Here is an 11,870-nt window from a genome sequence, read left to right as displayed (position 1 = left end):
CAGTGTCTTGCCACTTTGGATCACTTCAGATAGAGACAAAAGACTTCATGACTCCAAAGGTCTACTAAATAGCAAAGGCTATAGGAGGCCACAGGCCAATCCAACACAAAAAGGACAGTGTGAGGGACTTCCCTGGTGGTGCAGTGGTTAAGAATCCGGCTGCCAATGCAGCCGACACGGGTTCGAGACCTGGTCTGGGAAAATCCCACATGCCGTGGAGCAACTAAGCCCGTGTGCCACAACTACTGAGCATGCATTTTAGAGCCCGTGAGCCACAACTACTGAGCCCGCGTGCCACAACTACTGAAGCCCGCGCACCTAGAGCCCGTGCTCCGCAACAAGAGAAGCCACTGCAACGAGAAGCCCGAGCTCCGCAACAAAGAGTAGCCCCCGCTCTCTGCAACTAGAGAAAGCCCGCGTGCAGCAATGAAGACCCAACGCAGCCAAAAATAAATAAATAAATTTATTTTTAAAAAATCGATTAAAAAGGACAGTGTGAAAGTTAGCTGCCAACCTCTCAGATCCTGAGAAATATGAACAAAGACAGTCCTATTTGAACAAGCCCTGCCCTTCTCAACTCAATGTTTTCCCGGTGTTGCGTGCTTGACAGACATAAATAAATAAATAAATAAACTTGCAGACTGGATGTTTCCGACCTAAAAGAATGTTAGATTAGGGTCACTAAGTTATAAATGAATATGGAGTCAGTCATTCTTTGGAGGCTGGGGCATGAAATTCTTGCCACACAAAAGTTTTAAGAAGAGGTATGTAAACATATTTATGTAAATTATGTATATAAAGCATGTAAATGATCCAGTGTGAGGTTGCAGTCTCTATTAAAGGGAGAAGAAAAGGAGAAAAACAAAAATAAGGAAGGAAAAAAAAAATATGTGTATGTGTTTGATGAAGTCAGACCAGATATTGCTATAGCCAGGACAAGCTATGTGGTGGGGTTTCAGTATTTGAGTACTTCTACAGATGGGTAGGTATAAAAAATAGGAATAGGGGCTTCCCTGGTGGCGCAGTGGTTGAGAATCTGCCTGCTAATGCAGGGGACGTGGGTTCGAGCCCTGGTCTGGGAGGATCCCACATGCCGCGGAGCAACTGGGCCCGTGAGCCACGACTACTGAGCCTGCGCGTCTGGAGCCTGTGCTCCACAACAAGAGGCCGCGATAGTGAGAGGCCCGCGCACCGCGATGAAGAGTGGCCCCCGCTTGCCACAACTAGAGAAAGCCCTCGCACAGAAACGAAGACGCAACACAGCAAAAATAAATAAATAAATAAATAAAAAATAGGAATAATGACATCTGGAAAAATAGTGAAGCCAAATCACCAGAAAACAGATCTAAGCTGTGGTTTATGATACTTATTTAAAGGCTAAAACCCCTTTCTTCTCCCTCTCCTTCACATACCTTTTTTGATCTTTAAGAATTGCTGATCTCACTTGAATAATAACTCATATCATCAGTAAACCATGAAACATAGCCCCCAGATCTCTAAGCAGATCCATTTCATGTTTTCTTGTTCACGTCAATAAGCTGTGTGCATCAACTACCCTGGCTATTCTGGAATGCTTAGACAAATACTCCATTGAGTTGAGTCATACTTTGGAGCTGACTTTAGTGTACATTTTAGTAGGGAATCTAGTTAGAGTTTCACGCTCCAGAAAATCTGTTCTGATTAGTTTTAGCTAAAAGAAAAGATCAACCTGTTTTAAGGATTGGCACAGAAAACAATTCTGCAGTCATGTAGGTTTCACTGAACATATTTTTGTAATAATAAAAATAACATGCAGATGGGAAAAAGTTAAACCATTCAAAAGGATAGCTACCCCTTAAAATTTCCCAGAGGTAACTTTTTTTTTTTTGGTTTATTCTTCCACAAACCACTTTTGGTGTGTGTGTGTGCATGTGTGTGTGTGTGTGTATGTTTCTGTCTAGAGGATGACTTTCTATTGAGCTATCTACATTTTCTCCTTATTTGGCCTAGCCAACCAGCTGGTATGAGATATGTCCTTTGCAGCTGTGGAAAGGTTTTCTCTGTGAAGAGATAATTGACATTTGTTTAGATTAATTTCTATCCCTGGATTATTAGAACTCAGTTTAGTCAGTGGATCCTCAGAATATGCAGCCTACCTGTGGTTAATCAATGGTATCATCTTGGTAGATAAAAGATGACACATTTTGGTAAATAAAGAGGAAGCTTTTGGTAATCCCTCCAGTTTCAGATTTATGCACTTGAAAAAAAAAAAACTATCGTGGTTCTTTTGCAGATCCACAGAACTAAATCTCAGTAATGCAGGATGCATGTCTCATTTTCATATTTCAATAAATAGGGGAAAGGCAATTCCAGTAGAACTTTTCAAAGTGTAAGATGGAGTGCAGGGCACAATACTGATTCATAGCCAGATTTGCGAAGACAGAAAGTAAAAACAAAACTAAAACCCGTGGTAATACTAGTAAGAAGGTGTAAAGGGACAAGAGAGAAGGGGAAATGGCAGAGCATGGGTAAATACATAGAATGCAGATGGGATAAATATAGATGAGTGGAAAATGATTGTAAGTGAAGTTACCCCAGGAATGTCACAGATCTCCAACTAGGGGGATTAGTGTGTACAGCTGTTGAATGGGGGGCTTATCTCATTCCTGAGCTCTTATGTTCCACTGTTGAGCAATAAATGCCTTTTGGGTGAATGGTTTGAATGTCTCACCTGGAGAAGCCAATCATCTTACAGTTCTGGAGTGGGTGGAAGGATTAAACAAACTAAAAGCTCCACTTCATTATTTAGCTATTCTTGGCCAAAAAAGTAACATTTCAGTCAAACTTTAAAGAATATAATTAGAATAAGTGATACAATAAAATTGTGTGCGTGTTCTTTTGTCTTAAATTTATCACCTTATGGTACACTAGAAAGATGTTTCCCAAAATTTAGGATAATACTTTTATTTGCTTACCAAACCGTTTTCCTGCTCCAGATTTTAAAAGGAGGTGTGAGAATTAACTAGCTCATAACAATAAACAGACAGCAAAGAAATCCTCTTATGAGGAAATTCAGGAACCTCAAATCTCCTTTCTTTCAGTCTTCAATGAGCTATCATTATGAGCTTGTCTCTGTGGAAGGATTTTTCAAGAGAAAGTGTTATTCCAAAGTGTATTCTAATGGCTAATTTAGCTAAATTATGAAAATTCATTAAGGTAACCTTTACGTGATTTTTATTACATTATCAGCATGCTCTGTTTCTATAGTTTAATAAGTGCACATAAGGTCAAAAGTGGTAAGAAAATAGAGTGTTGCTTCTGGAGAGTGTAAGAATATCAGTATAAAGGTGCTGTAAAAGTGAACTGAGTATCTGAAATGTATACAGGTCTGTTAATTCACTTTGATAACATGTACTCATTCTGGGACCTTGGTATCATAATCATTCTACCCCTCCTGTACTATGCTACATATCACAGTCATTAGATCACTCCATGACGGGATAATTTCAGCATATCCAAATACCATTAGTTAAGAATGATAACTCTGGGCGTGTCGTTGGGAGTTCCAACATACCTAGCTAATGATTACTAATTTGGTGTCTATTTTGCCAACTTAAAACACGAAGTACAGAGCTTTGTACAAATATCCATTTCCCCAGTTACCCTTATCTTAGCTGTATCTTTGGTGAGGATTAGCCGAATCGAATATGCCATCTCTATTGGTGCTATTCCGAGGGGCTCGGGTGACAATTACCGGTTCCCTAGAATTTGCCCGTAATTGACTATGTCCCACAATAGGTAACTCTGGAAGTGACAGGCAGTCTCTAGTGTGGTTCTCCCGCCTGTCGATTGGGCCTTGCAAGAAGCCCCGCCTCATCAACTCAGTCAAGGGCGACAATTGGACCGGCGCCGGTGAGTGGCGGGTCTTAGCTCCGCCCCGGCCGTCCGCTGCGCTGCCTGGGTCGGCGCCGTTTCCAGTTGAGAGATGGCGGCCGCCGCAGGTAGATCCCTCCTGCTGCTCCTCTCCTCCCGAGGCGGCGGAGGCGCCGGCGGCTGCGGAGCGCTGACTTCGGGCTGCTTCCCCGCGCTGGGCGTCAGCCGCCACCGGCAGCAGCAGCACCACCGGACGGTGAGCGAGCGCGCCCGGCGGCTCCGGGGAGGGCGGGGCGGCGCTGGCGTGTGGGATCAGCCGGCAGGCAGGCCGCCGGGGCAGCGGGCGAGTTACCTCAACTCGCGGCCGCTCCAGAGGTTGCCGGGCACCGAGGAGCCGCCGTGCCCTTCAGGCGCCTGCGGCGGCAACCAGGAAAAAAGGCAGGGCGGAGGAAGCCGAGAGGAGGAGGAGGAGGGGCTACGGCAGGGATGTTCCCGCAGGACCGGGGACACCAGGGCGGGGAAGGGACGGGACTTGAACCTCTCTCTGACCCGCCCCCGATCTCGGTCCCTCCCTCCTTTTTACTTAACAGCTCTGCCCCATTGCTCCCGAACTGAGCCCCGTTCAAGTTGTCCCCTTTCCCTCCTCCTCCAGGCGGGTTGGGGTGTCCAGAGTTGCCGCGGTTGCCTTGTGTATGTGTCAGGAGAGTGGCAGTGCCATACTGCTGGGAACTGTTCCCCGGAGGGCAACCCAGGACCCCAGCGGGGCCGCTCTCTAGTTCTCTTCTCGACCCTCTGGGAACGGGCAAGACGGAAGATCAAACTTTATCCCCCCGTGTGACTTCCTGCGTGTGGGCATGGGGAACAGCACCCTTGCGATGGATGCTGCATTGCTTCAGGAGGCAACCTCTTAGTTCCTTAAAGGTCCTCGGTGGTGCTTTTGGAGGGCTGTTTTATAAGCTTGTTCACGCGTGCCTGAAGAAGGAAGGTGGGCAGCAGGCAGAGGGGAAGAGAATATGACAAGTTGTTCACAGCGGCAGGGATTTGGTGGTTGTATTAACCAGTTATTGCTGGCTTTCATTGGCTGGCAACGCACGGGAGTTTCTATTTGAACAGCCGTGTGTGTGTGTGTGTGTGTGTGTGTGTGTGTGTGTGTGTGTGTTTCTTTTTCAGTTGCAGGAGATCAACTTGGCATGGGGTTCTTGACCTAACAAGTCAGCAGGTTCTCTTCCCTTGGACTTTCTAGACCCATACCGTTGGTCTCTGGCCAACTCCAAGAGAAAGAGTCTAGGTTCTATTTCCTAGGGCTAAGTTGTAGAGTGTGGTAATAAGAGAATCACTGCAGACAGCCTGATAGCAGAAACTAGTACCTTCAGCTCTCAAGAAATACACCCACCTGTCTTGTTCTGATCACATAACTCTTGAGGGAAAACTGAACTGGAGCTTTTCAGAGGATACCCCAAGACTGATGACAGCGTAAAATTAAGTGTCTGAAAGAGCAGTGAAAAGAACTAATGCTCTTTAAATGAAAGATGGTATTGTTATTATTAGTCATAGGTATGGACCCTATCCTCGTTCTTATGAGAAAACTGTACTTCTTCATTTTGGCATACTGACATATTGCTTTGCTGAAGCTTTTGGGTGAGAGCCGAGCTTTCCACAGTTCAGTTTAGATTTGCATGTTTCATAGCCTCCAGTTATGTGTTTTGTTCTCTTAAAAACATAAGGCAATCCAAAAATCTGATTGCATTCCCCTCCCCCTCAAACTATTTAAAGACTTCCCAAGTTGTCTTTATCTTTGTATTTTGATAATACATCTTCTGACTTTGCAGTTTGTTTTTAAGACTATTTGGGTGTGGTATTAATTTAGCATTTTGAAATTTGTGCCTTGTATATTTTCCACTGTGTGAATCTGTCACTCTGTGAGTGCCTTCCTTGTGCGGGTACTTCATGAAAGTGTTTTTCTGTGCTATTCTGGGGTGGATAAAAGTGATGTGCTGAATTTGAGGTGAAAGCACAACTAAAATGAAGTGTTATTTCTGAAGGGCAGAAGTGTTATAAGCATGGTGACTTGCAAATGAACTTAGAATTGTAAGATTTTGAAAAAAGTTGTGCCTGATTATTTAAAATATATAAACAGTTTTTTTCTTTTTCTACGATTGCTCTGAAGCTATCTTGTATTTAGCTGTCTCCATCTGTTATTCTATGATTCCTCGCAAGACTCAATTTGAAAGGTATCTCTTAGAGATTTGTTTAACTGTTGACATTTTATGCTTGAAATTAAGACCCAGAAAGGGAGAGACTTGGCCAGGATTACACGATGAATATACAACAGTTTTAGGACTCCCACCCACTCCAGATATTCTGACCCTCTTACTGTGTTCTTTTTATTATAAAGTACAACTGCTCCTTCACATCTTTCTCCTCCCTTATAAAACTCACTATTGTTTGTTATGAAAGTACTGGTATTTCAAAGCCCCATGAGTGAGAATTCTCCTATGTTGGTTTGAGGTACATGTATTAGGCAATATAGGAACAAACCACTGGCTCTTATAAAGGTCTCTGAGAGACACTAAGGTTGAATCTTGCAGAGGTGACATCCTGTGTATGTGCAGCAGATGGCACTCTGTATCGGACTAGATCACAAGTCCTGCTTGTGCCACTTTTGTTCTGCTGTAGTAGGTATGGTAAATTAGAGCCAGGGGGACATAACCAATTATAGTACTGGTTAATTTTTTGCTTGAGAGGTATGTTTTTTGAAATTCATTTTTCCAAGTTTGAAGAACAAGTCCAGAGCAATACAGCTCAGCTAATATAGGTAAATGTGATTGCGAAGTAATAAAGCATAGCTTGTACCCCCCCCCCCCCAATTAAAACATCATTCAACTGAGTAAATAGGAGAAAAGGTGCAGGGGCTTATTCAGTATTTGTAGCACCATCTAGTGTAATTTTTCCTTTCCTATGTGAAGAGCCTGTTATTGCTTCCCAGCTTGTGACTGTCATTGAGTCTGATGTAAAATATCTGTTGCATGCTTTTCTGTGTGGTTAGTGAAGGTGGCTATTTTCAAGGATGATTCTTTGAGGGGAACTGCCTTTCATTGTGAGCTGTGTAATTTCTTTGCTAAATCAAACTGTCTCATCTCTGATTATGACAGCCTGACTGTTGGCATTTCCTAGTGGTCAACGGCTATGCTGAATTGCTAAATCTCTTACTTAAGTCTGTCATTATACTGTTATATATTGTGGCTGTCCCTTTTTACTTTACACATTGTAGTTCTTTGGCAGTGATGTCATTTCAGTTTAACCTGAAATTTTGTTTTTTACTTTTCTTTTAACCTGAAAGTTTTAACAGAGGTTACATTGCCTGACACAGAGGTAAGTCCCAGTTCTTTAATTGGACTCCTCATGATCTGGCTAAGTCTTACTTTGCCAGATCCACCCAGCACAAATACTCCACTATACTTAAGCCAGTGTCTCATATACCCATATTAAATGTCTGTGCAGTTTTTGTAGCAGAATTTCAGTCTTAACCACTCCTCTAACCTCTAAGGTTCATTTTAGGTGGGAGACTGTGATCTTTGACTCCTCTTTGAATCTAACTTCCTCACTTTACAGATGAGAAAACGGACCTAATGGGAACTGAGGGAAGTGACTTTTCTGTTATGTTTGTGGTTAATGACATCTGGGATAAAAATTCTTTTAAATGGAGGTGGATTCAAGGAGAAATCCTAGTCTGAATCTTCACATGTGTGTTTCCTAGCTCTTAATCCCTTTGCATTGTTCTATTCTGTCTTCTCTGAATGCTGATAGGACTTATTATTTTCAGGACACAGATTGACTCTGGCTTGTTCTCTAAATGTTTCATTTGTGGGTACCTTATCTTACTGGGCAGTGATTGTGTATCTTGTTACCTTTTTGTCTCTCATAGACTCCAGAGCAGTACTAGGTACATAGATAACACTCAGACAAGCATTAATTGAATACGCACCCTTTTGTCTGCTTGCCAGTGGAAAGGTGTGCTCTATTTCCCCCCGCCCCGGTTTGATTTTTTTTAATGACCTGTTGCTTAGGTAACCACATTTGGGTTATTGCTTTAAGTTTGGTATTGCCAGTGCTGTCTTTGGTTGTATATTACACTTCTTTATGGTGGACTGATGCAGAGAGTTGGTAACATTCGATTAGCTCTACAGTGGTACACACTTTCTATCCAAAGAAGCAAAAGTATGATAAATACCCAGATTATTAGGAATATATGTTTGAATCAGAGTCTAGATTTATTGTTGTTTTAGCTGACGATAATATTAAGATTTTGAAGGTTGTGGATAAATATGCTTAGAGCAGACTTATTATGGAAACATTAACTTAAAATCTTGCTTATTTTGAACCCCATAAAATAGTCGAATGAGTAAATTTGGATTTAGTCAACAAATTCTGATTATTTGAACTTTTCTGAGTCTCAAGGGGCTCTATTTTATGCTTTATGGAACTCTAAGAGGGAATCTAAATAGAAATGCAGCATCAAGAATGGTGTATGTTGGACTTCCCTGGTGGTGCAGTGGTTAAGAATCCACCTGCCAATGCAGGGGACATGGGTTCAAGCCCCAGTCCAGGAATATCCCACATGCCACGCAGCAACTAAGCCCATGTGCCACAGCTACTGAGCCTGCTCTCTAGACCCCGCATGCCACAACTACTAAGCCTGTGTGCCACAACTACTGAAGCTGGTGCGCCTAGAGCCCGTGCTCTGCAACAAGAGAAGCCACTGCACTGAGAAGCCCGCACACCACAACAAAGAGTAACCCCTGCTCGCCGCCACAACTAGAGAAAGCCAGCGCACAGCAATGAAGACCCAGTGCAGCCAAAAAATTAATTAATTAATTAATTTTTAAAAAAAGAAGAATGGTGTATGTTGAAGACAATAAATTGAATGTGAATTTTGGTTTTGGGGCTGCCTACTGTTTGAAAGGGAAATCAAGGAGTGGTCATGGTCTTCTATAGTAGCACTTCGTTGATACCATAGTCTGAATAACTACTAAGATGTTGCTTTTATTTCTTTTTATATTCTAGCTTTGTGCTCCGTGGGTTTTCTTTAAAAAATTACTGTTTGTTTTCCTGTGATTAAGGACAAGATTACCTTTTAAGATCTCAAGATAACCACTCAATATAGGGGAATCCTCTATTCTTTATTTGACTGATTAATACAATACTGGAACAACATGTTATTAGGAAAACTGAGATGTTACCATGGAAGACATGTACTTAAAAGAGTCCTAGAATTTAGAGCTCGACAAGACAAGGTTAAGTAAATAAAAGTTCAGGAACAGTAAAGTGGCTTTTTCCTTGGTAGCCCAGCACGTTACTGCAGAGCTGAAAATGGCTCACACCTGCTGGTTTTCCCATTAAGTTCTTTTCCTATGAAATTACAAAATTCTGTGTTTCATTCTAAAAATGATTAAGCTGAGACTGGTTGTTAAAAGTGAATTGGGGGAAGTGACGCACGGCCCCATCTGGGAGGCCGCCCTGCCCCCGCTTCCTTTCACCCTGTCCCTGCCCGCAGGTGGTTGTGGCCGCCTGCCCAGAGGCTGCGGCTGCGGCAGCGGTGGCGGCGGTGAATGATGCCTGGGAAACTCCTCTGGGGGGACATTATGGAGCTGGAGGCGCCTTTGGAGGAGACCGAGAGCCAGAGGAAGGAGAGGCAAAAGAGCTCTGTGGATGTCAGAATTTCGGTTAAGGGATTATGGACCTGTACTTCCCTTATAGGGTTGTTAGGAAGATTTAAACAAGATAAGCTGAAAACATATTACACAATGCTGGAGCGATAGAAGGAAGTCAAGGCACCATTATGACTCATGAGAAATCAGAAACAAGAGGAAATGGTGTTGCAGGTGACCTGGATGCTCCCAAACCCAAAAAAAGCTAAAATGAAAGAGGAGCTAAATGGTGACACCAAGGAAGGATGTCATAGACTTTCAGATGAATTTTCTAAATCTCATAAGTCAAGAAGAAAAGATCTGTCAAATGGAGATACTGATGAATATGAAAAAAAAAAGCGAGTGTCATCCTTAGATAGTTCTACTCATAAATCAAGTGATAATAAACTAGAAGAGACCCTAATACGTGAACAGAAAGAAGGAGCCTTCTCCAATTTCCCTATTTCTGAAGAGACTATAAAGCTTCTGAAAGGTCTAGGGGTAACATATCTCTTTCCTATTCAAGTTAAGACTTTTGGTCCTGTATATGAAGGAAAAGATTTAATTGCTCAAGCACGGACAGGAACAGGAAAGACATTCTATTTTGCCATCCCCTTGATTGAAAGACTCCAAAGAAATCAAGAGACAATTAAAAAAAGCCGCTCACCAAAGGTACTTGTTTTGGCTCCTACAAGGGAACTGGCAAACCAAGTAGCCAAAGACTTCAAAGATATAACTAGGAAACTCAGTGTGGTGTGTTTTTATGGTGGAACATCATATCAAAGCCAAATTAATCATTTTCGAAATGGTATTGACATCTTGGTTGGGACCCCTGCTTGTATCAAAGATCATCTGTAGAGTGGCCGATTAGATCTTTCTAAACTGCGCCACATTGTGCTGGATGAAGTGGATCAAATGTTAGATTTAGGTTTTGCTGAACAAGTTGAAGATATTATCCACGAATCCTACAAAACTGATTCTGAAGACAATCCTCAGACTTTACATTTTTCTGAAACTTGCCCACAGTGGGTATACAAAATTGCAAAAAAATACATGAAATCCAGATACGAACAGGTTGACCTTGCTGGGAAAATGATTCAAAAGGCTGCAACTACTGTGGAACATCTGACCATCCAGTGCCATTAATCTCAGAGGCCAGCAGTTATTGGAGATGTCCTTCAAGTCTACAGTGGGTCTGAAGGGAGGGCTAGTATCTTCTGTGAGACCAAAGAGAATGTAACTGATATGGCCATGAATCCACACATAAAACAGAATGCCCAGTGTTTACATGGCGACATCACACAGTCACAAAGAGAAATTACACTGAAAGGCTTCAGAGAGGGTAGTTTTGGTGGCAGCCAATGTTGCTGCCCGTGGTTTGGACATTCCTGAGGTTGACCTGGTTATTCACAGTTTACCTCCACAGGATGTTGAGTCCTATATTCATCGCTCTGGATGCACAGATAGAGCTGGCTGGACAGGGATTTGCATATGTTTTTATCAACCAAGAGAAAGAGGTCAACTAAGATATGTGGAACAAAAAGCAGGAATTACTTTTAAACGTGTAGATGTTCCTTCTACAATGGATTTAGTTAAATCTAAAAGCGTGGATGCCATCAGGTCTCTGGCTTGCATTTCTTATGCTGCTGTTGATTTTTTCCGACCATAAGCTCAGAGACTGATAGAAGAGAAAGGGGCAGTGGATGCATTGGCTGCAGCATTAGCCCACATCTCTGGCGCATCAAGTTTTGAACCACGTTCTTTGATCACCCCTGATAAGGGGGCTGTGACCATGACTCTGGAAGCCCAGAAGAAATACAGGATGTTAGCTGTGCTTGGAAAGAACTTAACAGAAAGTTGAATAGTAATGCTGTGTCCCAAATTACCAGAATGTGCCTCCTAAAAGGAAATATGGGCATTTGCTTTGATGTTCCCACAACTGAGTCAGAATGGTTACAGGCAGAGTGTCATGATTCAGACTGGGTACTCTCAGTGCCAGCCAAGTTGCCTGAAATTGAAGAATATTATGATGGAAACACATCTAATTCCAGATAGAGGAGTGGCTGGTCAAGTGGCTGGTCAGGTGGTCGATCTGGTGGCTGGTCAGGTAGACAGAGTCGACAGGGGAGTCGGTCAGGAAGTCGACAAGATGGTAGAAGACGAAGTGAGAACAGAAATCGATCGAGAAGCGGGGGCCACGAACAGAGTTTTGACTGAGATAGTTAATCTACCAGTGTGAGCTTGCCTGTTTCTGCCTAATCATGTACATTATCCACCAAAAATTAGGTCATCATAGGTGAGATCTGTGTCTGCTATTTGCAAAGAAGTTGG

The 11,870-nt window shown here is 42.7% G+C and overlaps 1 protein-coding gene and 1 pseudogene across 1 annotated transcript in view; both read left to right on the top strand.

The window, feature by feature from the left end:
* Window positions 1–3,948: 3,948 nt before the first annotated feature.
* Window positions 3,949–11,870, top strand: part of MCU (mitochondrial calcium uniporter) — a 226,649-nt gene continuing 218,727 nt past the window's right edge. Inside the window, exon 1 of the mRNA XM_060091983.1 lies at window positions 3,949–4,108. Coding sequence (XP_059947966.1) covers window positions 3,965–4,108 — 144 coding nt within the window. The 5' untranslated portion in view covers window positions 3,949–3,964. The remainder of the gene's footprint in view (window positions 4,109–11,870) is intronic.
* On the top strand, window positions 9,465–11,756 carry LOC132485444 (ATP-dependent RNA helicase DDX50-like; annotated as a pseudogene).

The sequence above is a fragment of the Mesoplodon densirostris genome, chromosome 1, assembly GCF_025265405.1.
Source record: "Mesoplodon densirostris isolate mMesDen1 chromosome 1, mMesDen1 primary haplotype, whole genome shotgun sequence".
Classification (NCBI taxonomy): Eukaryota; Metazoa; Chordata; class Mammalia; order Artiodactyla; family Ziphiidae; genus Mesoplodon; species Mesoplodon densirostris.
Note: the sequence above shows the minus strand (reverse complement) of the source record. Positions and strands in the feature narration are given on the sequence as shown.